The sequence below is a fragment of the Pocillopora verrucosa genome, chromosome 3 (assembly GCF_036669915.1).
Source record: "Pocillopora verrucosa isolate sample1 chromosome 3, ASM3666991v2, whole genome shotgun sequence".
Taxonomy (NCBI): Eukaryota; Metazoa; Cnidaria; class Anthozoa; order Scleractinia; family Pocilloporidae; genus Pocillopora; species Pocillopora verrucosa.
This window is the reverse complement of record NC_089314.1, coordinates 4,925,356-4,951,066: the sequence shown is the minus strand read 5'-3', so window position 1 is coordinate 4,951,066 and position 25,711 is coordinate 4,925,356. Positions and strand designations below refer to the sequence as shown.

General features: G+C 36.9%; 1 protein-coding gene and 1 long non-coding RNA gene across 2 annotated transcripts; both read right to left on the bottom strand.

Annotated features, from left to right (window-relative positions):
* Nucleotides 1-641: 641 nt before the first annotated feature.
* On the bottom strand, nucleotides 642-5,415 carry LOC136279454 (uncharacterized). Its single transcript, XR_010716883.1, has 4 exons — nucleotides 5,281-5,415; nucleotides 4,096-4,954; nucleotides 2,108-2,178; nucleotides 642-706 (listed from the first exon to the last, which is right to left on the bottom strand). It is a non-coding gene; the product is annotated as an uncharacterized lncRNA (long non-coding RNA).
* Nucleotides 5,416-7,047: 1,632 nt separating this feature from the next.
* LOC136279452 (potassium channel subfamily K member 3-like) lies at nucleotides 7,048-15,621 on the bottom strand. Its single transcript, XM_066163242.1, has 3 exons — nucleotides 15,108-15,621; nucleotides 12,400-13,397; nucleotides 7,048-9,258 (listed from the first exon to the last, which is right to left on the bottom strand). The coding sequence occupies exons 1-3, from the start codon at nucleotides 15,427-15,429 to the stop codon at nucleotides 8,938-8,940; spliced, it is 1,641 nt and encodes a 546-aa protein (XP_066019339.1). The 5' UTR covers nucleotides 15,430-15,621; the 3' UTR covers nucleotides 7,048-8,937.
* Between the last annotated feature and the right edge of the window lie 10,090 nt (nucleotides 15,622-25,711).

Below are 25,711 nucleotides of genomic sequence, written 5' to 3'. Positions count from 1 at the left end.
TTTAAAGACCAGCAATTAAAATGATTGCTTTAAAAATCAAAGTTGTTGGAAAAGGAATTGAAATTAAGTAGACACTCATCCATGCTGATGATTACAGTAATAATTATATGTGTCCACTCAATGTTGTTCGAAAGGCTTGATAGAAATAATTAGCATCCATCAGTTGGCAGATGAGTAAAGTATTTAAGTGTCCATAACTTGCAGTTTACTGCAAAAGTAACCAATAACTTCAATTCCTGGAAGGTTTACTAAAGTAATAGACTTTGAGGCTTAGAGATAGGGACTGTTTCATTATCTCATATTCGTTACCCATGTTTCAATGTAGTCCCAAAAAAATTCTCCATATTGAAAATATAAAAAGAAATTTCATTTGTTTCACAAGAGTAGTCCTTAAGAATACTTATTACTTCATTTCAGTTGTTACATTTCCATTCCTACATTGCTCCAAAAAAAAAAAACAACGATGATCAATTTCATGTTAGATGTTTATTGGTTAAACAAGAGGAGGCATAACTCAAGTCTGATTTGCAATAAAATAACCGTCCCAAAACCTCCTGTCATTCATTCCTGCAGAAGGAAGTTCATTCAAGGTCAGACTCTAATCAGCACACAGTGTAACAGTTTGCTTATTGCCCAGGAAACAACTTACATGTAAAGTAAATAGTTAGAATCTTCTGCCTCATATCTTGCTGTCTCTGACATAGTCCTGTGATATTCAAGGAAAAGGATTTTATTTAGGATTGAGTTTTGGGCAAACAAATGCATTAAGACGTTTGCACTGACTTGGCTAGAACTTCAAGTACAAATGATCCAATAATGTAACACTATGCACTATGTACATGTGTGTCAATTAGATTTTCTTTTGTTAAAAAATTAATGCAGCTTCATGATCCTCAACAAAAGAGTGTTTAGTACTCTTTTAATTTCAACTAAGAGGGAAGGTATTTGTCTGCCATGGGTAATTCATTTTGAGATATACTTCTCATGAGAAAATTTTGAAACACACATTTATTCACACAGAACTGAAGATCTAACTCAAATCTGACAGAAAAAAATTAATATTCTGAGAAGATGGTAAACAGTCACTTGAACTAATAACATAACACAGTGGATGTTTTGGTTGCTGGGCACATTTACATAGCAATAGAAAACTTTCTTTTAGTATACACTTTGCATTATATTAGGAAAGTAGTATGGTAACTGACAAATAATGAAATCTATGGTCCCTGGAGATCTTTCTCTTTCATATTACACTAAACCCTTAGTTATCAAGATCTGATTGTTAATTCTCCCCTCTAGCTGCCACACATTTCCTTGTTAATTGGTGATGAGAATTTTGTATTAGATCAAGATAACAACGTGTTCTGTGTATTCTCATTATCTGTTTTCTGGATAATGTATAGTTATCATAGGGGGAAGTTAGGTGTTAATCACTTCTTGGGATTGAAGGGGTAAGTCCTTGTTTTTAACCCTTTAAACCCTTTGAGTGACCAGCATGTAATTTCTCCTTACAGTAATACTGCTGAATCAGTCATTAAGATCTTGAGAATAAGGCAAATGATTGCCAACCTAAAATGCTTTGATTGATAAACAAATTCTTCTTGTCAGTACCAAAGGAACTATATGAGTATGAGTATCAAGAATTGTTACACTCAACAGATTTCTAGTTGATTTCCCATTTAGATATTCATGAATGTAGAAGAGATTTCGCAAAGTTCACCAGGTAGATTTTGCAAATCATTTGTATACTGGTATTTCCATTTCACAAATTACAGATTTCTAGAATTTTGTGTCAGATCAAGATAAGAACTTGTATATTTCCATTTTTGCAAATTACAGATTTCTAGAAATCTGTAATTTGCAAATGGAAATATGCTTGTCACATGTAAAATAGAAATCTGTAATTTGCAATTTCTATTTTGCAAATCATCAGTATATTTCCATTTTTGCAAATTACAGATTTCATTTCATTTCATTTCATTTCATTTCAATTCATTTTGCAAATTACACTAAGCCTTTTAAAATTCAACAAGGCAAAAAGGTTTAAAGTTATTGCTGGGTAGCCAAAGCTGAAAAAGTGTGTTATTTATCCTCTCATAGTACTGACCTTACAGCTGACTCTGTCAGACCAGCCACTGCCTGCATCCCCCACAAATAACAAAAAATTGTCTCCACATCCTTAGGACAGAAAAGGGAAATCACATGAATCACTAATACTTCAAACTAACTGAGCACAAGGGCTGCACTGAGGTCCTAACAGTTTGGACCAACCATCTAATAAAATACATACCAGTAAGAACCAATTACAACACTCATATTTACCTCAAACCACCTTGCCATATAATAAACATTATTATTTAAATCAACCACTTATAATAATTAATATAAAGTCATATTACATACATAAATCTTAAAATATCAAATTAATGTTAAATTTGTACTAAAAGACTCCATTTAAACCAGTTTCAATTGAACAGTGTAAATAAAAGAGAGATTCATGTAAACAAATACAATCTTACACTCAATCCCTATCCCACCCCCCCTCCTGACATACATATTTCTATTTTATTTAAAGTGAAGATCACTTTGGATCAAAGCACCACTTAAGAGAAACTGAAGAATTTCTCATGAAGTCATATATCAAGAGCCATTATTGTGGCATCATATCATGCAGCAAAAACACCTAAAGTTTTTATTAGCAGACTTTTGCAAGTACATGTATGATTTGTCCAGTCTTAATTTTGTGGGCTGAGACTGGGCTGAAGAGTACTTGTAAACAGAAAAAACCTTAAAATCTTCAATGTGTAGAGCTACACAATCTTTAATGGAAAAAGTACCCAACTATAATCAAGGGGAAACTATCTGCAACAGAATCAAAGGTAATAAAAACTGCATTGTGTTTTTTGGCAATTCTTACTCATAATTGTTTTGCTATTGTTTTTTTTAAGTGTGTGTGTGTATGTTGAGGACCTTTTATCCTCTCAAAATCCTTCATGGTTACCCACAATTTTGGATAGAAATGCATGTTTGAGTGTCACTATTGTAATTAAATTGCAATCTTTTACTGTTTGTATTCTGAGCTACACCTTGTCCCTCAGTATCATTTTTAACATTTATAATGTCATTTCAATGATCATCAAGACAATAGATAACAAAAAATTGTGCTGGACATGTAAAACCACACACAAGAAAGCAGGTGTGATGTACTCTAATGGCAAAAGTTTTCAATCTTGATATCTGAAGCACATAATGTGCATGGTGCTTAACCTGTAGCATCATTAAATTTAGGTCTGTGAATTTTATGAAACCAAATCATCACACTTGCTTAATTAATTAAGCACAAGGTAAGCTTGTGACATAAATATTTCAGTGAAAGATTCTTAAGTATTAGATATCAAGCAAAGTAAAGCTACTTCAAGGGAAATGTTTGACACTTGCAGTAATAACACAGAAACATTGGACAACTAATTGCATCCTAAAGAAAGCTTTGTCTTAATTCTTAGCAAATCTACTTAACCATTAATAGAACAAAAACATAAATGATATAAAAATTAGACTGGCAATGAGCCTAATGAATCTATGGTTAAATGTGATCAGTGCATACCATACACGATTGACCACACAATTAAGCAACACATGAAAAACATTTCAACATCTACAGTTGAGGAACCGGCTTACGTTTTCTGCTTGCAGGTATAAATCCAGACAAAGAAATACGGGTTTTTTAAATGCAATGCAGAATCGAATGTAAGATTAAAGCTTCTATATCAAGCTTTATTTATTCCTCAAAACACACTTGAAAACGAATTAACGAATTTCATTTAGTTCGGTTCAGCGTCATTCCGAGTGTATCTGAGAATAATTTTAACGTATATACAATGCAAAATGACAAGCCTAAAATCAATGATTCATTGTCTACGCTTTTTAAAATCAAATACCGACTCGAAGTATTTTTGTCGTCTTAAAATGGAAAATTACAAAACACTATTCACGTTGTGAAATTGACAACTATTCAGATCAACGTGATTTGCAAAGTTGTCGATTTCACGGATCATATTGCACAAGATCTAAAACAAACAGTTTTGTCTTACTTACCGCTTGTGTTCGCTGTTCTAGGGGCTTTTGAAGGCAGTTTATAAACTGTAAATTATTGTTCAAGTTACTTTCACCAAAAGCCGTGGTCATCTTGCTTCAAATATGTCGACGAAATGAAAAATGTTGTTCAACCGGTTGGTATTAAATCTCTTCTTGGAAAAACAGTCAGCTTAAGAATTGCTTCCTCGCAGAACGAAGCCATACGTGATTATAGGAGCTTTGAATTCAATGCACGAAAATTCTTGCATTCCAACGAGGAAATGAAAGACTATAATTCACTATCCGTCTGCACAACTCGTACATAACAAGTTAGCGTATTTACATTTCGCGGCTAACAAAATGGCGGTGTGTAAATAGCCCAGATTAGATCAAGCGTTGTCGTTGTGGATTATACCAGCCTCTTGTCTCCAGTTTAATCACACCAAATGTAATGGGCAGTCAAAAATCCTGGTTACTTGAATTCAGTCCAGATTTTTCTTTGTCGAACTCGTTTAGGTTCACTTGAACAGTCGCTGTTTCCTCCAACAGATGTCTTCTAAGCAGAAGATAAAATCAACAGCACACTTAATTCTCGCGTATCACAGTAGTACACAGTAGAATACTGAGCCAAATCAAGCAAGGAAAAAACTCTTGATGCGATGTTCAATTTTGAAATTCTGGCGGCTTCCTCTCATACAGAAGAAAAGCACAGCATACGCCAAATACACTGTGTTCATCCGAGCAAGTCGTTTGATTCACGCAGAATCCCTCTCGATCTTTGAAGACACAAGATTACAAATAGATTTTCTGCCGGTTTTTCGTCTAAGCCGGTTAAGGAAAGACACTATACATCTGTTCACGACCTCTCTATTTCACAAGTCTGGTATAAATATAAAACATAAATATCAGAGTAAGCAAAATTGGCTAGAATAAACGAATGGTAAGAACATTTGATCGATTATTTTAGTCACGAAAAGCACTAAAGCTCCAACTTGTCCATAAAAACTTCCCAATTTGATCAATTTTACGGAGATATAAGTAATATTAGCAGCCCACATTAATGTAATAGATGAAATGGCCTCCACACAGAAATTATTCCTAGAAATTAAAGACAGCCACAAAACATTTCCTCCATACCAAAAGAATCGTCGATGTGGCGAAACGTTTTCCGTGCCTGTTTAACGAAGAGAGAAAAAGATAACTCACCTATATCGTGTAACAGAAAACCAACGACTAAAAGCTCCTTTCAGACTACTTTTCGTTTCAAGTTTTGCTTAATTGTCTGCTGTGGAGTTGAAGTTTTGAAAAGGTCGCATCCATATCCATAAATTTGCATGTTAATCAGCGGAAGTCTCGTTGATCAGGTGACCAAGTTTTACGAGAAGACGAGAGGACGAGAGGACGAAAGAAAACTAAGCAGATTTCCGGTTAAATGGTATGATAGGTACGTACCAGGGGTATAGAGAAGATGATCAACACTTTTCGTATAAAAATTAATCAGTCATAGAATTTGTTGTTTGGCTGGGTAATACTTAAGAACAACGGGAAGTTTAAATAATTTTAGCAAGCCATTACAGAAAATTGCTGGGCAACTTTTATACCGTTTAGCACACCTTTCAAGTAACTTTCAGAGAATCCCTTTTAAGAATTTGGAGCATCTTGTAGACGGTCTAAGCCTCATTTCAAAGCAGCAAACGCACATTTGAAGTCAAATTTGAGAAAAAGCGTATCCCTTGGAATGAGCACCTACTCCTATCCCCTTTTTTGCCCTTCGCTCACAGCCCCCCGACTCGCGAAGAGGCACACCCCCTCGATTTATAACGCAAAATGCTGCGTTACCAATCCACAACAGCCTCTTTTCAGCTGACTGAAGCGCAGCTTTCAACTTGAGGGATTCAAAGCTTTTGGGAAGTTGTTTATCATTGTTGCCTGCGATTGCCGCTATCGTCGCGAAGCTGAACAGGTGCTTATTCGGGTGCTTATTCATCCTTATTCAAGAGGGGATGAAGTACCTTGTACTCTCTTCACCTATTATAGAGGTGGTCGCGAAGAAAGCTACAACCAGATTAAAACTTATTGAAATATTTTACATCGAAGGATACTTGATTCCATGTCGGTGATTTCGCAACAACTAGCATCCCTACCCTCTCATCGAAGGTGCTAGCGGACCAATTTACATCCTCGAACTGGGGAGAGAGGAGAATCAGTTTGCTTGGTGTATACATGTAGCCGGGTTTTACTCATGACGGATTTTAGCGCAGTTTATATTCTCTCGATTTTAGTCAGCAAAGCTGTTTTTAGAAGGAGTGGCTCAATATTTTTGTGTTGATGTATAGCCCTATTGGTTAAAATTTATTTTACAGAAAAGGTCACCATCCAGCTCCAGGTACCAGCCTTAGAATCAACTTGATTTTGTTTAAACTAAGAGGCAAGTCTTAAGTAGATCCATATCCAGAAACTAGCAAGCCACGCTTTTTGATGATCTGTTGCATTTTCTTCTGCGACCAAACATTTTTTGATGACATCCTCCTCTAATCCAACATTTATGGCCAACTTCAAAATAGGAACGAGAACTGAAATAATTAAGGATAAGTCAAATTCACCCGAAAATTTAGCTCGAATGACATATTTTGGTTATTTCTCCTCCTACATGAATCATTTGGAGTTGAAAAGACAAAAACGTAACGTTTCTACGTTCTTGCGGTTCCGTTGAAAACCAGTGATCAAAATCTGTACCCAATTTTGAGCCAAAACGGCTCTTCCTTAGGACGGCATGTACCTAGACAGCTAGTCTCGTACCCACTCATTCCATGGTCAAGCCAGTTACAGTAACACGGTAGGATCTGGGTACGAGATTACTATACAGAGTTCCTTCCTTCTCTATCTTGGTTCAGCGTGCAGTATGCGCATGCCCCGCGCGAAAAAGAAGGCAACATACGATTGGTTGGATTTTATTTACGAAAGTATCTCCCTTTTTTACTTACAGCTGAATAATCAATTACTTTCAGGTCATAATCAAGTAATTGAGATTTGTTTTTCCGTATTTTCATAAATAAGACTATTCTTTTTTTTAGTAATTTCATATTTAATTAATATTCTTCAGAACTCTTTCGATTTGGTTACTATATATTTACAAATAATATTAACATTCTAATTACAACAAAATCTATTACAAATTGTTTTTTGGGTGTCGCAAGTCATTTCGTAAAACGCTGAGGTGCATGTTTTTTGGTAATAATAAATAACCGATAAAAATAACCTTAAAAAACCTTACTGGGTATTTCATTGATTGACAAAATCGAAATCTGTGCTAAAGACTGCAGGATTTGCTAATTATCGAGTAGAAAAGAGCGTTTCTTGATCTTAGAATACAATGCTCTCGGCCTTCTTTCAGAAAGCGCACATTAAGAGCATGACATTCAGTCAACCGATCCGAGCCTTTGGTGAAGGTGGCAAAGGGTTTTCACGTGGAGTTTGATTAATGATGGTAATAGGAACAAGTAGAGTCCAATTCGGTCTGTAATCATACCAGTGATTAACAAAATGGGACGACCGCGAAGCGGAAGCCTGATTTGTTAACCACGAGTATGATTACAGACCGAATTGGACGACACAAAGTCCTGTTACCAATTAATCATAACTGTTACAATTTCCGAAATAAATAAATACATTTAGGACGACATTCTCCGGTAGACACAATGTCTAAAGTAAAAATTTCTCCCTTTTGAAAATTCCTGTTTTTTTTTTTTAAGGATCAGTGGTTGTTGCTATGGTTATTGTGATCAATTCTGTGATTGGTGGATTTAGTTGAATGGACTCAGTATGTTTGGCTGCTTCAACTGTCCGATTACAGGTGTCCGTTTACAGCCAACCGTCTGATTACACTGTCCGATTACAACTGTACATAATGATTAGTGAAAATGGAAGCAGTTAATGCAACAATCACATTTGAGGAAATTGTAATGGTTATGATTGAGCCCAAAATTAACGCACGACGCGTAAATTTTTCAGAAGGGCAAGGTAAGGTGATATTTGAAGTTTTCCCTCACGTGACGAAAGAAATACTGTTCAAAGAAAACGTGACGCAAAAATTTTCTTAATGTTCGTGCGTGAAACTGTGTCAGGATCTGTCTTTGATCGGCGGCGACTTATGCTCGTTTCGAGTCACCCAATTTTTAGACTGCTGCATAGAGCAAGAGAAAGTCAGCTTTGATTAATGCTGTTCCTCGTGCCTCAAAACACCGACTTGACTGTTCGATGCATCGTGAGCATTATCAATGCAGTACAATCTAGTTTAAAAATGGGTCAACCGAACAAAATGATTGCATTTCCTTCTCAGAATGTGAAGGGATGGAAAAGAAAAATATCTGCAAAATTGTCTTCTGGGAGATTTCTTCCTTGTTGTAAGTCTTAGCTTAAAACTTGAGAAAGCTCTAAAACGAGTCCTCGGACAAATTTTTCTTGTTTAAAACTCTGGTCTATCAACACCTATGCTCTCTATCATTTACTTTTTGTTCATTTTCTAGGGAATTTTCCTGAGGGGGCTCTTCAGAGGGCTGCATATTTCTTCATGCTGCGCGGTGATGATGACTTATATCTGCTCTGCGATGGTAAAACGCCAGTTTGACTGCTGCAGTTTATATTTGCAGGGTCGACGCTCGGAAGCAAACTGTTGAGGTTGAATGGCTGCGCCCTTCTGGCAGGAGGGACTGGGTTGAGTTGCACTCATGTGTCCGGCACGTGATTTGCTCCTCTGATTCCGATTGCCTGATCTGTTCTGGGTGTTAGACACCCATGTGATCATATCGCCGACTTTATCTGCAGATGATTTGCTTGTTTTATCCTTGCACATTTCCTTCCTTGCTACCTATTTATAGGCGCAGGCTGCTTCATTTCAAGCTTTTCGTTTTCTGAACAAGTAATAGTCCTTTCTGCTGCATGGTTAGCAAATCCATTCAACATCGACGCGTTTTTTTCCAAGACTTCTACAGGAGGAAGATCATTGTTTATCAAGTGGTTGCCGTTAATAGGCTTGCCTTTAGGAGTAGATGAAAAATTTTTTTCATTTATCTCTAAAGTAGGCTCCTCTCGGACATGAGAATGTTCCTCTTGCTCCACCGGGACTGGTGAGGGGGCTGGGGACGATCGTGGACTTGGATTGGGTGTCATTTGCACTTGCACAACCTATGTGAAATAAAAACGCCGTTTAATATTGGAAGGAATCGAAATCAGAATTTTTTCTGTTTCCACAGGCATGAGACATTCGAAAAGGAACTGTAAAGCCACGTTCAATTCACTGCAGTGCGCAAAATAAGAAAACTTTGGTTGGCAGAGTAGTCGAGGCTGACAAACTTGCGAGAAAATAAAAAGAAGGCAGTTTTCGTCTTCATTTTTTTTCTTTAAACGAATTAGATCGCACCGCAGAAGAAAAGTGTTTTGACTGGAACTTATTCGACCGAACATCTAAACATCATAACAAGTCCGACCTCAAAATATCAAGAGGCAGTTCTCGTCTTATTTTTTTCTTTAGGCTCGCACAACCTATGTGAAATAAAAGACGCAGTTTAATATTGAAAGGAATCGATACCAGAATTTATTTCTATTTTCACAGGCGTGGGACATTCGAAACGGAAATTTAGATCCACGTTCAATTCACTGCAGTAAACAAAATAGGAAAACTTTGGTTGGAAAAGTGGTCGAGGCTGGCAAACTTGCGGGAAAATGAAAAGAAGGCAGTTTTCGTCTTCATTTTTTTTCTTTAAACGAATTAGATCGCACTGCAGAAGAAAAATGTTTTGACTGGAACTTATCCGACCGAACATATAAACATCCTAACAAGTCCGACCTCAAAATAAGATGTATCTGACACATTTCAGGACTTTTATATTAATTTGCACCCAGCAGTCAAATTCGAGGCGGGAGATCTTAACTGTTGATTACTTGTGTTAGGCAGGCAAACCGAATGTGGTTATTGTTTGAATATGTCATTCTTTGTTGCAAAATGCGTCTAAAAATGGCGGTTTGGGTCAGAAAAACTAATTTCATAGTTTGATTTCCTTTCTAGCTTTTGAAATGGCACTGAGAATGTGCTGTATATCGCAAGGTGAACTTTTCTTTCCTAAGTCGCATTAAAGAGAAAGATTCCTTGGAAATGGCCCTTGCAGCTTCCATAGAACTAAAAAAATCGTTATTGAGATATTTGAACGCCAATAACAACCGTGTCGTCTCCCCCTTTTTTTCCATATCCTTCTTTTGAGAATCTCTGCTGGAACTGTTCACCAATTCTTATTTTTTTAATGTTTTGTCATTTGCAGGACAATAGTTGGCAATACAATTGTTTTTTTCAATGGTTGGCAGATTTCAGAAACCAGCAGGAACTTCGCATGGAGACAAGCCAATAGAATGATACTAATGCTAATTTGCGATAAAGGAAAACTTTTGTGAACATTGTCCAAAAATTTTAAAACTGGTTTAAATTTAAAATTTTAATAATGTATTTTTCCTTGTGAAATTACAAGTGATATAAATATGCCAAGAAAAAATGTTGCGAAAAAATAACAAATCCAAAAATTCTTACGAAGATGCCACGAAAACTTGGTGTGAACTGAAAAAGCGGTATGAATTTTATTCGTAGGCAGAGCTTTAAAATTTCACTCAAGTTTAACACCTTCAGTTTTACGACTGTGTGTTTGCTTTCCAAAGACAATTAAGGTGCCAAACTTGAAAGTCATCAGCGCATTTTGGGTTTGTTCAGCAGTATTAAGAATTTCATAAATTACTAACTCTCGACGAAATTTAGCGCGTCAAATTGCCAAAAAAACCGCAGAGTTATACAGCGTAATGATGTGCTAACACGTTTATTTACAACACACCCCAATTCCTTCTTCTGACGCAAATAATCACCAAGCTTACCCTAAAAAATCACAGGAAAATAAAGCTTTAAAATCATTTCAAAACGAGAATCTGGTACATCACGCATGCTGACCAATACTTAACCTCACTCGGTAATATTACCACGATTGAGTTTTCAGGCAGCCGAGTCAAACTATCTAAATTCTGCCATCGTCTTAAGGTATGGTATCGTCCATTTAAAGCGATGAAAAATTTAGTCGAGAGTTTTACAAATTTATACCTATATTTCAAAAGAAAGAGTAAAATATTAGTTCAAGGCAGGGGCGTATAGACGGCAAATATCATTAGAAATTGACAAGACAGTTCTTTTAAACGACTACAGCTGTCAAAAGAACACGTCACGGCAACTGAAACAACCAAGCGTAGGTAAGGAATACTTTAGACCGCATTTCGGGTCTAAGCAACGTGTTTTTAGCAACGTGTTTTAGTCTAAAAAAAGAATCGTATTTCTCTCTCGCTGTGAGTTATCATAGTGCCAACTTTCGCAAATGAAATTTTTGGAGGGCATAAACAGAATAAAATAATGAACACAAATCCAGCTTGTGCTTTTTTTTTTTTTTTTTTTTTAATCCAAAGCAACTATAGTTCTGTTTACGGCTGTTCGACAAATGTTCGCCATAGAAAGATGATCTCACAACAGTAGCTTTAAATTCGCAAAAAATTACCATTTGTAAATGACTTTTGATATTTTTGTATGAGAAACAAACTTAGGTGCTGCAAAGGCGGGAAAATTCTTTTGAAACCTCAACAAAAGAAACATATTCTTGTGTCAAACTGTAAGGCGCTGCATTGAATATTAATGTAGATCGATCTTATTTTAATTTCGGCGCACTGCGAACATAAAAACAAGCTAAATTACAGGTGCTTCTATTGAAAAAGTGGCATCGCTATATATTATTCTAAGGCGTCTTTGTTTTTTTTTAACTCGTATATCTCACATCCTTTTAAAGTCAAACAGGAATTGAAGTTCGTTTCATTGCGACTGCGACAAATCTTCCGGGTTTTTATTTTTGATGGATTCTTAGGGAAAAAAAAAGGAATAAGTCTCAAAATTAAGATTTAAAAGCAATTTAACTGTAACCCTGGTTTACAGTCGAATCTAGTTCTATGCTTCACATTTACTTAAACATCAGTCAGCATGAACAAAGGAAAACCGTGGAAGCTACAGAAAGTCATTAAAACCCATCGATCAAACTAAAACCGTGGGTTTATAAATGGTTCGCATCTCTCGTTCTTTCGGTCATCTCAACCTCAATGAAAACCAAAATAAAAACAGAAAAGAAAAAAAAAGAAACAGGGCAGAACAGAACTAAGTTAAACAAGGTATCTAGTAGTCAATTTTTATAAATTTTGAATTCTGATTTGATTTTTGTCTTTGAAGCGATAAAATTATTCACAAACTAGAATACTTACTAGTTCATTTCTGCTTCCTCTTTTTTCTGTTAAAGTATTTCTTCTCGAATTTCCTTCATCAGGAGCGACTTCCCTCTCAATTTCGTCGTGACTGTCGCTTCTGTTTTCGAATGACAATGTAGAATCCTTTCTCGGACCTTGCTCAGTCAACGCTCCCGCAGATTCGACTGGAACAACTTTATTATTAAATAACAATTTAGGTCTAGTGCAGTTTTCGAGAGATCCTTCGTTTTTCGAAATTTCCCCAGTTTGTTCAGTATTTTTAGTTAAATGTAGAATTGGCGTCGGGCCTTGAAAGTCCATATTGTCGGCAGATCGACTGCGATCTAGAACTGATCCACCACTCTCAGGTATCCCTGCTCGCATTACTGACTGTGAGTTTATTTTCGGAGGGATTCTGTCTATTTTAGGCCTGACACCGTCACCGGGGCCTGCTGGTCCCATTCCAAGTTTCCTTAAAGCTTTTGAATTCAAATTTCCAACTCTTAATGTTTCAAAAGGATCTGGCATAGCTATAAGTTTAGTTTTTTCTTCGATAACTCCACTTATTGAAACAATGACACCAGACATTACTGCCAGTCCTACAACCATATAGATGAGATTCAGAAACTCCAAAACAACGTTGGTTGCCTCGTCATCTTTTAAACCGGTACGATTCCCTGTTACAAAATCACCAAATCCAATGGTCGATAAGGTAACGAAACAAAAATAAACCGAATTCTCATAGGACCATCCTTCTAATTCGTGAAATCCAAAAGCTGGGATTATTATTATCACCAGTAGCAAAATAAAAGCTATAATGGCAGTCTTGATTTCCAGTTTATCTGATTCTCTGTTGTAAACCTTTCTTTCGAAACCTTTTATAATCGAAGAAATTTCCTCAGAAATCCGGTTACCCACGGAACGAAGAGTCAGACCCGTTAAGGGAATTCCAACTAATGCGTAGAAGATACAAAACCAACGACCCAAAGACGAAGTTGGAACTAGATGACCGTAACCTGATGAAGAGAAAAAATACAGTACAAACCCTTAGCCGGAAAAAGATGCACAACTCAACCATGCAAGTTTATTTTCAAAAACATATAAACCTTAAGTGTAATAATAGCTATACTAATGATTATAATAACACCAAGGATCATAGTAGCAGAGATAAATATAAAGTCACTTGTATGATTTGCTACCTTCTCTTCGTGTTTTGCGCCAAAAAAAACCTTGCAAAATTTAGTGCTCTCACTAACATCCCAACGTCTCGTGTTCCTTTTTCGTGCGCCTGGGCAACTGTCAGTGCCTAAACTACGTTAAGCCCCAACAAATATTTGTGTGAGAGCGACATATAAGTTAAATACAGATCCATTTTAAATCCAACGAAGTTGTTGTTATTAATTTGTTCGGGCTATCAACGCGTCAAAGTTGTGATTATAATTATCGAGAGTTCACTCAAAAACCACGGTTGAAGTTTGGAAATTTGTTTTTCCCGCCAGTTCTACTGCCAGTTTCACTTAATATCCAGGCCCAGGATCTTAAAACTAGACGCCTAAAAATTGCTCTAGTTGATTACAACACATTAGCATTCGAGCTAAGCAATACTTAACCTCCACATATGTTGTTTATCTAAAGCATTTGAGTGCTTTGTTGCGGCAAATGACCGCAGTGCGTTTTGCGGCTAGAATCTGCGAGGCGGGTTGAATGAAAACAAAGATATCGAAAACAGACTGTGTTAGCTCGATAAAGTGATCATCTTCGTTCCTTAAAATGACATGAGGATTGTTAATTTAGAAGCATAAATCATGAGCGGCTTTAGCCGTTGTCTAGTAAATGTAAATGTTTGAGGTTTAAATAGTAGGGACATTTCTATACCCTTTCGCGTCTTTACAAATGCTTTTGTAATACTTCCGATAAAATTGGCTTGCGTAATACCTTATAATATTACCTACATACACAATTAATCGAAGAGAAATGACAGAACCAAAAACAAAGTTCTGATAGACACATAATTATGAAAGAGTGTTCTACATCGTAGCATCATTTTTAAGGATTGTTTATTTCCTCGTACTACACGATGGAATGGAACAAGCAGATAAAGCAGCCAATAAATCCCTGCTGTAAAAATTCTAAGAGGTTTATGCTTGGGCAGCCAATTTAAGCATATTGTTATTACATTTTCAGGGATGAATAAGACCAAATATTCGTTCTCGACGTGGAAGATTGAGTTTCCTCTCTTATTTGGCTGATTATTCTTCAATGTTATAAATTTCTTCGAGTGCTGCTGGCTGCGTTTTCCTCGGCACATTTAAAGCCTTGAAAAATTTAAATATTAAACAATCATTGGACACAGCTGCCTCTGATGAGACGAAGCCAAAATTGACCGAATCTGTAATGTCTAAGCATCACTACGACTTCTTTGAATTCATGCGAAACTCTGTCGAAAACAAGTACGAATCGTGCTCTAAACATAACACATCAGCGATCTAAGAGCTACCTGCAACAGAGGCGCAAAGATAAATAGCGATTTTGGCTTGCTAATGCTCTAAGTCGCTCTTATAGAGCTATCATTTCACGCGCGCTGTTAGCTGTTGCTAGGGCTCATAATGCGTAAGTCGTATTGCGCGGATTTCAAGCCAGCGAAGAATTACGCCGCGCTCCGCGCAAAATCTACTCTATTGTTACTTCAATCGCCTTTAGTTAACAGCTTTTAAAGATTTACTTACCTATAGTAGTAACTACATTCCCAGCGAAGACAAATGCATTCATAAAATGCCACTGTTCTTCCTCAGGAAATTCTCCCGTCTGCAAATCGAAACCCAGCTCTATAGCTTTCTTTAGTTTCCTAAGGAACTCGTTCATTTCACTCTCGCTAATGTTGTGCTTGGTGAGAAACTTTGTCTTGATGTCCTCGAACGGAAAATTCGCTCGTTCTTTCTTCTCGTTGCGAAGTTCGATCGCTTGAAAAATTGCAGCTCCAACGAGAAGGTAGACGAGAAATAACACAATCCGTATAATCAGCTTCTTTGTATTTTGACTTAATGCCATAATTAAGCCGGAGTAACATAGGGAAAAGAAGTGGAGGAAAGCATACAAACTTTAGTGCGATTTCACATCGTCGGAAAGTCCTCGGAGTCCGCTAGGAGCATGGCCGAGCGTCGCGAAGGCAAGAAAAACACGTTATAACAATATGTTTCGCCGCCGCTAGATTACTCGCTGTTTGGTTGGTAGGCTTGACAATATGGCTTGCACCGAAGACGTTACTACCTTCAACACCTGTTCTAAGAGCATGCGCAGTTGAAATCCACTACAGCGGCAAGCCTTCATTAAAGTTGGATCACTAATTATTGAAAGTTAGTGGATAGAAAACCGTTCATTGAAAAGCCCTCCTGTGAGCTGCAGTATGGACTAACATCTATAAACCATTTTTTGTTGTTGTTTTTTCGGTTTTCCTTTCCAGAACATACGCGGGAAGGAAATTTACTCAAAAATTCCCGGCACGCATTTAAGAGATAAAATTTTCCTCTCGTGCTGTCACAAAATGAAAGCTGGTGTGACGTCATCTTTATTTTGTTGTGAATATTGCATTGACAATAGAGCTTTTCCGGTATAGCGTTTTTCCCCCTAGCTCTGAGCTCACTCGCTTATCAAAGTCAACACACAGCCCCAAACTCATAAGAAAATTGTCCGAGCCCCAGTTTTTGTTGCTCTCTTTAGGTTAAAAAATTTGACGTTTTTCGTCACGTAGCCTCAGCTCCATGATGTTAAACGCGAAAAGTTCAGTGTGTTGCGGAAAAGAGAAGAACTGTCAATTTTATCTAATGAAACTCTACACGGATCTTTATTTTTAACCATGATATTTTTAACGGTCGTAACAGATTTAACCGATTCAAGCATACTGTCAGTGAAGGCACAACTGTACGTCGATCGAAGAATAACCCAAAAAAATAAATTTGCCACGCGTTTTTCGTGTTCTCACTAATGAATACTCGATAACTTTTGAACTCAACTGATATCAGGTACACGAAGTATTCTTTGTATGTTTTCAAGTCTAGATGAAGGAAGAAAGACTGCTGCTCAATTATACGGTGAAGAATTTCCAGAAGGTTAAATGAATCCTCAGCTACAATAGAAAAGAGAAAAACCTTTGCATAATTTATGTTCTTCTTGTAATTTTCAAGCGGACTATTTTGGCTCGTTAAGCCAAAATTCTACAGACTAACAAAGGGTGTGTGCATTTTCTCCACATAAGATGGCGCCATGTATTTGTATTTCAATTGAAAGCATGCCGAGGGTAACTTATTTCTCTTAATCAAGATAACCCGGCGTCTCGCTATTACTCGGACTGTGACCATTAAAACCAGCTTAAAAAAAAGTGGAGGTTTCGAATATGAATCACCTCATTGTTCATTCGCGTTGTCTACGCTCGCAACAATAACATTTAGACATTGCCATGGCAATCGCAGGAAAACGATGCCATTTTTTTTTATTGAATAATGGCAGGAAACACATAAATGTTAAATTGATCTGACAAAACTCATTACCAGTTGCGGTGAATTTAAGATGCAAATCGTGTTTTTCGCTTTCTCGTGTTCTAATATTTAGCTATCCTACGTCACGTTTCAAAACGTGAATGTTATACCATACAATAAATAGAGGATCTTATTGAACAGACCACCAGACAACTGCTTTTATCCTCGGACATCAGTACTTTAATAGAACGTTTCTTTATTTTGTCGATATATTGCTCGAATTCAGTTAAATTTAAAATTTTAAAATTTTATGTTTTCTGAGCAATTCTTAACTATGAGTCAGTAAGTACCTTTGACGTGTGTTAATTGCAATAGATGGTTACTCATCATTCGTTATCGAGATGGCTTATGTCATATCGTCATTTATTATATTATTTAGTATCCTTGACATTTTTGGGAACGTTATGGAAAAAGTTGAAAAAAAAATCCAAATGCTAGCAAGCAATAAAATGGCAGTTTTTTTTAAATATGAAATAAATGCGTTTCATAATGACTGTGACAGCTTCCTTTGATTTGGAAACATCATGCTCCACGCAAGAAAATTGACAAGTTTGGCGTCATGGTATCAAATAAACTTCAGTTTTGACGACTCAAGTCACCCCTTGTGCCACGGAAAAAGCACGCTACTTGTTAAATTTACATTTTAATTTGAAAAGCGGGTATACAGAGCAGACCAGAGTGGTAACATTATCAATTATTAAAGGTTATTCGCCTCTGCAGCCAACAAAATTAAAAACAAGTCTGTTTTGTCATCCGTTTTTTTTTTCTTCCGAAATTACTAAATTTGTCAAGAAAATATTTTTGAGGAACATGATTATCTATAATTTTTTTGAGGTATTCAAAATTCCTCAGTTTTTTTAAAAATTTTTTTCTCTGTTTCATTGTGTTTGAAATTCAAGCACGGAAATTATTCAACTCTTTCCTTAATATCATGACTGATCAAAGATAGCCTCCACCTTAGGGTTCTACGTTTCCGCTAAGATAGAAAAAAATTTCTTTAGCGAAGCAAACGGCTGGCAGTTTTCATAAGTAAAGCAGATCTTGAAATACGGGTTTCCCCACCACCCTTTGAGATGTAAATATAAAAGATATGAAAGTGTGTATGTTTAAAATTTACGTCCTCCACGCTTGCCACGTACTGTCGACATGCGCAATGATACTCCTTCGTCTCATTCTCTGTGAGGGTGCAAGGCACCAAGAGCCCAGCGGAGGCTTCCCTGGGGAATCTTCGAAAGGATGCTCCGTGGGAAATACATTTGATCAATTGAAGATCTACTGAACCTTTGTTAATTCGATTGAAATTTGGGTATTGTGGCTCGAGCCACGATTAAGATCGATTTGATATTCGTTAGCCTAAGAAAGGACTGGCTGTCTTACTACGTTAAGATTTTTAGTATTTGAATCAAAACTCTGTGACATTTGCAATTGAGATGCTATGCTCTCTACTAGGGGGAAAACGTCCGGCGGAGAAAAAAACCCGGAGAACTATTCCCCGATGTGCGCGTCTAAGAAGGTAAAGAGAGACACGCCGCCTTTCCCCCTTACATGGTTTTAACCAATATCTTCTCTGACTGGCATTGATAGATTACTAAGATCAATAACGCCATTAACTTCTCCTAATCAAGACAATTTGTCACTCTTTTGTTTCTACAAACTATTTGCTGCATGAAACTTGCTCTCCTCGTATAAGAGGAAAATCATTAGGCACCACTAAGCAGCTATTTTTGCTAAAATTGTGGTACTTATTGCCAGCTGCAGACAAGTTTTGTTATTTTTGTTAGATCAAATACAACTTACTGTCGTGCATAACGATCCATAACGAGAGTCGCTGCACGTACCATATTTATGTCTCACGTTCATCGCTTACATTTCCGTGATGTAATGTGAAACGAATATCAATTGCAGTTTGGTAAAATGATTCCGTGAGACGTACGTGCGCAATATTGAAGGCTAACCGGCATGAATAACTCACGTCTTCTTTTTGGTAAGCATACGTTAATATCATTTTTTTTGTGCTGAAAACTAAAATTTAAAGTCACGTTATAGAAAGGTGATTCAGAACTTAAGCAAGATATTTTAAAAACCTAAGGCTTTAAAAATGAAGATGATCAAGTTATACGGCAGCCACTGAATATACATTTAGGTGGCAACTGAGGTGTTGAGATGCTCTCTCTCTCTGCAAAAGAAAAAAAAAACACTAAAAAGGCATTTTCGCTAAAATGCTAAAAGGCATTTTCGCTAAAGCAGCAACTCATGAGTGTACTCTAATTGTTCCACTTTATTCTCTCCACGTAAGAACCTTGAAAGACGTCTTAAAAGCTTCGCTTTGTGGACGAGACTTAACAAAGCCGAAGCAGCTGTTCATTTTTTACTTACTCGACGGAGATGTCACCATCAATAATGCCTTTGAGTGACTTTTCTGGTTGCATCTGATGCATGACAGAGACTATTGTTGTTATTTTAAATTATGTTAATCCTGATGCTGTATTTTTTATTACCACGAAAAGTTTTATAATGAGATTAACGTTATTTCCCTTTGAAGTCATGAATAGAAATGTTCGCTATTGCAATACTAGTTGTGACGTGAATAAAGGGGTAAGTAAGGGTAAGTAAAGAAACTGTGATGCTGCGTCGGTGGGAGAGTATAGCTGATAATTAGTGTTAACAACTGAGTTGAAAATGTAAATTGGCCACCGTGAAGGGTAAAAAAGCTGACGTGTGACGTGAACTTGTCTTTCGACGAATTTCGAAAACTCGCGCAAATTCCTCAATGTGTCGGAGAAACTGAAGTCATTGCTAAGTTGAAGGCGTGGAACTATATCTTTTTAAGGCTAACTACATTGTAAATCTTCGTCATCACGTCAGAATGTAAATACAAGTGGGAGCTGGGAGAGAGCTTGCCTCCCACCGCTGTGGCCTCGGTTCGATTCCCGAACTTGGGGATGTTTCTCGAAGGTTCCCGTAAAGCTATTCTGTTTTCCTTCAAGATGATAATAAAACTATAAGCTAAAGAAAGGAAATGGACTGATTAGGGTGCCAGAACCTGCCTTTCTAATCTTTGAATTTTGATTTCAAAATATGGCTTCGGGCCTGATAAGCTACCGTGAATTTTGAGAAACGGGCCACTGGCGTCACCTGTGGGGTTTGTTGTTGGTTCTCTTTCTCGATTCTCGCTCAGAGGGTCTCTCCCCAGGTCCTCTGGTTTTCCTCCCTCCATAATCAGAACCAATATTCCAAATTTAAAATCGACCTGGAGACAGTGGACAGTGCTAAATTTCCATGATTATCATTATAATTATTATTGTTACAAGAGAGAACCTATTATTTCGGCATGAAAGTTGAATTTGCTATCATTATTTATACTATCATAATTATCAGATTATCATGGTTATAATTATTACGGTTATCTTTATTTATTCGAATGAGATCTATCGAATGTATGTTATTTACTCCTTCTCTTTACAAGAAAAAAATTGTTTTTGAAATTGAATTTTCTTCAAAAGTTCAGAATTCTTCACTACAGTAAAAAAGACCCTGAAATGAAATGGGCCTTTCTCATGTTAAAAAACCCCACTGTCACTTAATTGAGACAAAGAATATTATTCGCATAAGAACTAAAATTGAATATTTTAATTAGATCCTAGGCTTTGCACTTCACACAGATGGATTGGACATCTCTGAAATGCGTATTTTTGAAATTGGCCATGAAATAAAATGAAACACGAGGAACATGTTGCCTTGAATGAAATAAGATAAAGTTATAATTAATTAATAAATTAATGACAGAAACTTCGAATGAATAACACATAGGAGTCATCCCAACATTGTGTTTATCGTGATAAAATATTAAAAAATCTTGCTGATTTGTTTCCCAGCTGAGCAATTACTACTCACCCACTATTCAGCAGCTATTAAGTATTATGATAACAGAATTTCCGTCAGTTGACGAGGTGAGGTGTTCTTTTTAATCTCTCCGGCTTTCATCGAATCTTTTGTCTTAATCAAAAGTAAAGAAGGAAGCTGCTAGAGGATGGATTTTGCGATCCAAGTTTTTCAAAAAAACTCGATTTAATTCTCACGAATAACAGCCTTAGAAACGGTTGCATAGATCTCATCTAATGATAACTTTTAAAGCAAATAAATTCTAAAACTCGACGAAATGACCTGAAATTGCAACCTGAAAACAAAAATAACACAAAAAAACACTATATAAAGGCAAAAGTTTAATTGCTTTATTATTTACGGAGTTCCAGAGCGGAGCCTAATCCCCCATACAAATTAAAGCTTTATAATATTACCCTCTAATAGAGAACATGGGCCCCCCGCGGATCATTTGTACCGTCAAGGTAATGATTAAAAAGCTTGTGACGCAGTTGGCCATTTTTCTTTGATCGTCACAATCGGTAAATAAAATTTTGCATCACCGGCGACTACATTTGCCGGCATTCGCCGAGTGTGTTGGTCTCGCGATTTTCTGACCACCGGAGAACGCGTAGACTTTTGTCGAAGATTCTAGTCGCTTGAGGTTTGCCCAAACCTAACTCTAACCCGAGTAATTCATTGGAAAACGCGCAAATGAAATATAAAAGAAAGTACCGAAGGGAGGAACGCGCAAAACTAATATTCGGGCATTTCTGTCCATTCGAGAAAGATAAGTAATCTGACGATAACAAAGGAAAATTTCTTAAAAGCACGACCTTCGTCGATCAATCGCTTTGACGAAGGGCTAACGCTCGAAACGTCAGCTTTCAGTTGAACTCTTTACGGTGGCCAATTTATGCCATTAACTCAGTTGATAATACTAAATTAGCCTGTTATAGAAGCTCTTGCTTATTTACAGACAAATTTTCCTCGTCAGCACCTTAGGAAATTTATAGAGAACAGTATGGATAGATTTTTATAAATACTTTGCAAAGGCAGAGATAAAAACTAAATGGTTTGTGTCATTCAATTGCAAAATTCGTTAGGGTTTCCTCTTGCGATGTAACTTGCTAAAATTGAGGTACCAAATCGCGCGATTTTTCACTGGCTTTATGTAAATTGTCAAAGAAATGACCTTTAAATGTTCTGCATTGTTCTGAAAGCTATGTTTATGAGCCGTTCCGATCGTGAATACATTCCAGCATCAATTAATATTTATAGAATTTTGCAATACGAAGCTTTCCTACTGCTAATGCACTGAACCCGTCTGGCATTTCAATCGAAGCGCCAATATCCCGCATGTCTCTCTCTTCTCGTATAACTTTCCCCAAGCTCTCACGGTGTACAAGCTATCTGACTAATGACTGACTGCGCATGCGTTAGATTACGTGGGAAGAACAAAGAAAGAATTGAAAGGAAAGGAAAGAAAAAAAAAACCAAAATGGTTGGAGAAAAAAAAAACTCTTTAGAGTAGGGATAAATCTAACTCGGGCTGCTCACAACCACGCTTTTCTCTCTTTCGTCTCCTTTTTCATCTTGGAATTGACGACATTTACGCTACTCGTTCCAGTCCAATGGAAAGCTTATTTCATATCGAAAAGAATGCACGCTACGAGCCATGTAAAGAGGTCTGTGAGTTTGTGTGCGTCTGCTTGTGGGAAGGTTGGGGGAGAAATTTTTCTTCCGGGTGTGTCAACTGGTATCCAAATCTTATAATCCTGTTCGGACCCAACATACCATTTTTCACAACCAACATTACACATATTACACCAGAATTTTACTATTACACCTAACCACAGACCATTAATCAAAATGATCAGGAAAAGAAAGCAATAATACATGAAATACTATACCAACAATCAATTACTTTCTAGCTATACCGATATGGAAGGGAGAAAAGGGAGAAAGCTTCTGTTTGTTTGTTACCGGTACTGAAAGCACCAATTAGCTTCCGTCAGGAGCCTATTACTCATTAATGGGCTCCTGCTTTCGCTGATTTCTAACAGGCGATTTATTAGATCTTATTACAGGACTGTTTCGAATTTCAAAACAGTGAGCTACCTTGGTGTATAACAATTTGTTTAAAAAAGACTGCTCAATAAAGCGAAGGAATGTAAACCCTGCCGAATGACATCTACACTACTCGTTCCAGTCCATTGGAAAGTTATTTCATATCGAAAAGCATGCATTCAACAAGTCATTTATGATAATGGCATTAATATTTATGTTAATGAAGGTTTTTACTACTTAGACTAAATATGGTAAAAAAATTAAAGCGAAAACGACATTTAAAGAATCTTAATTGAAAATAAAATTTAAAAAAAAAAAACGATCGTGGAAAGCTGTTCCAACCCCTCTAGCATCTGTACGTGGTATGAAGAGCACATAAAGTCTTGCAGTCAATGTTGTACAGGAGAGTATGGGGCTGAGAAAAGTTATTTCCAAAAACATGTCCTTTCTTCGATTATAAATTTTAAATCTAAATCTAGTGCGTAACCATACTTTTCTCTTATGTTGTGCGTATGATTATTAAAATTTTTGTTTGATCAGATATTTCGAGATACTACATGCACTGTTTTAAAGCAATTCCATCTGCGATCCCTTGCAATATCTACTTTTGGTTATATTGACATAAGAACTCAAAACACAAATTCACGGGAAAAAAAGTAGACTTTTGATCCACTGAAAGCCAGTTACACCTATTAGCGAAAATATACTTTTTTGGACAACAGCGATCGATGAATTTATTTTTGACTGAGACGGATGACAGATCTCAGTCTTTTATGTTTGCTATGGAGTTCAATACGCCCGAAACAATGGACAGAAAATCTGACCAAAATCCAATGCTTCCGCGGGTAGGCTTACCTCAAATCTTTTAACGTATTTTGTAATATGGTGAACGTACATTCAAATACCATTAAGATAATCTCTTTAAATCTGAAAGCTTCAAGTCGCCCTGTTAAGATCAAGAATGGATTTAACAAAATCTGTTGATAACTTTCAGATTAAGTTGTATTCGGCTTAAAAGGATATTGTAAACTTAGCAAAAAGACAACAACTGAGTACTTTGTTATGGAAGCATTTCGGGTGATTAAAGAGAGATTGCAAATACTCTGTTCGCAATACGCGTCATTTCAAATTTTCTTAAATTCCAAGGCTGTTCTAAGGTCAAAGTTTTTGTGAAGCATTTCTGGAATTCGTTTTAGAGACTTCCTCATGATTAGAACGCAAGAGGGCGTTCTGGGGAGCTAGGGAACCAATATTATTCCAATAGGGGTAATAGATATACAGGTTTAACTGAGCCGGGAAATTTTTGCTTAGGGTTTAGAGTTTCATTCCCATGAATTAAGGTGGTTCCCTGCACAGAGCTTTCCCCGGCGAAGGAGAGGTGCTATGTCTTATTTGACTGTCTATGTAGATCAGTTTTTGTTCTTTTGGGCAATCACATCCGATCTTTGACTAAGATGTCTCTCGAGAGGAAATGACGCTAACAGAAGGCACAGGGATAAAAAAATAAACTTCCTTATTTAAAAATACGTAAGGCCAACTTTCCTAGCTAAGCCTGGGCAACGCGCATCGCGTTTACTTGGGCGAATTACACATAAACGTGGAACCCACGTGAAAGTCACACGACTTTCCAGGGGGCAACGAAAATCGTGGCACTTGCGTAGAGCGATTGTGTTACGCAATATTAATTTTTAACAAAATTTCATCCAAACATTGCATTTTCTAAAAAGAACCTGCTGTTGTCAGAGCAACAGATGACATCAAGTTAATATTTTCATTATAGAATGTGCATACGCTAAAATATCAAAATAGTTTCGGTTTCTAGAACTCCTCTTCAAATGAAATTTCCTCCTCAATAAATTGGTATTCGTCTTTCTCCATTTCCTGGTGTAACTTTAATTCCATCACGTCTTTAAAAAGCTGTTCAAATTGGTGTCTTAGCGACAAATCTTGAGCTTGCATTAGCGTTAGTTCGCCTCTTATCCATTCAATGCTCATGTCAATGTTAGAAATCCTTTCTTTAAGACTCAAAGGTCCGTTCTGTTCTAAAATGGCTACGTCATGATCATTTGAAAGGCTTTCACTTTCTTTCACTTTCGCTGAACTTTCAGACGTTTCAGCACTTTGTTCGTTAGCACAGTTTGCTAAGTAACGTTCTTTGCATTCCTCTGCTCGGTAATGTTTCATAACTGAACCATTAATCGTAACTTTAACATGTTTTTCTGACTCTTTTAAGTCGGCATCCGAAGCGTGACTATCTGGCGTTAAAAGGTCTGAGGTCTCTTCTGCGACTAAATCGCCAAAGGGCATCTCTTGTGGGGCGGTAAGAACTTTCCCATCTGAAGTGAACAGCGACATCTCCAAAACATTGTTATTATTGCTTATGTTACTCGGTCGCTCCGCTGGTTTCCCTGTGTTGCTTGTCATCGAGTACAATTGACCAACCTTATAATTACTGTTGTGACAGCTATCAGAGAATTCCTTGTGTGAGCTTCGTTCGCCAGTTAAAGTTTCCACAGCGGCCATACGAAACACGGGCCGCTTTCCAAGCTCGGTTCAAAATGCGTTTAGCGCTCACTTTCCAGTGCAGATAGGTTTTTTTCTATTTCCTTGCTTTAAAGCTTTCGCAAGTGATTTACTAGTAGACTAATTATTTCCTGTGAGATTTACCCCTAATCTTGTTATTTCCCTCATCACTCACCCAAATGTTAAACTTGGAATGTAATGAGATATTTTAAGTAATGACTACATCGCGTGCTTCAGTCACGTTAACCGGAAATCCTACAGGATATTTTCTTTTTTTTTTTTTTAAAACGTCCAATTGAGTGCATCTTAAAAAAACGTAGATGATGGTGGGAAGCTAATAAGAT

Coding starts and splice junctions, on each gene's coding strand:
- LOC136279452 (XM_066163242.1), bottom strand. CDS start 15,429: ATGGCATTAAGTCAAAATACAAAGAAGCTGATTATACGGATTGTGTTA. Junction 13,398..15,107: donor GAATGTAGTTACTACTATAG/GTAAGTAAATCT, acceptor TCTCTTCATCAG/GTTACGGTCATCTAGTTCCA. Junction 9,259..12,399: donor GAGGAAGCAGAAATGAACTA/GTAAGTATTCTA, acceptor TATTTCACATAG/GTTGTGCAAGTGCAAATGAC.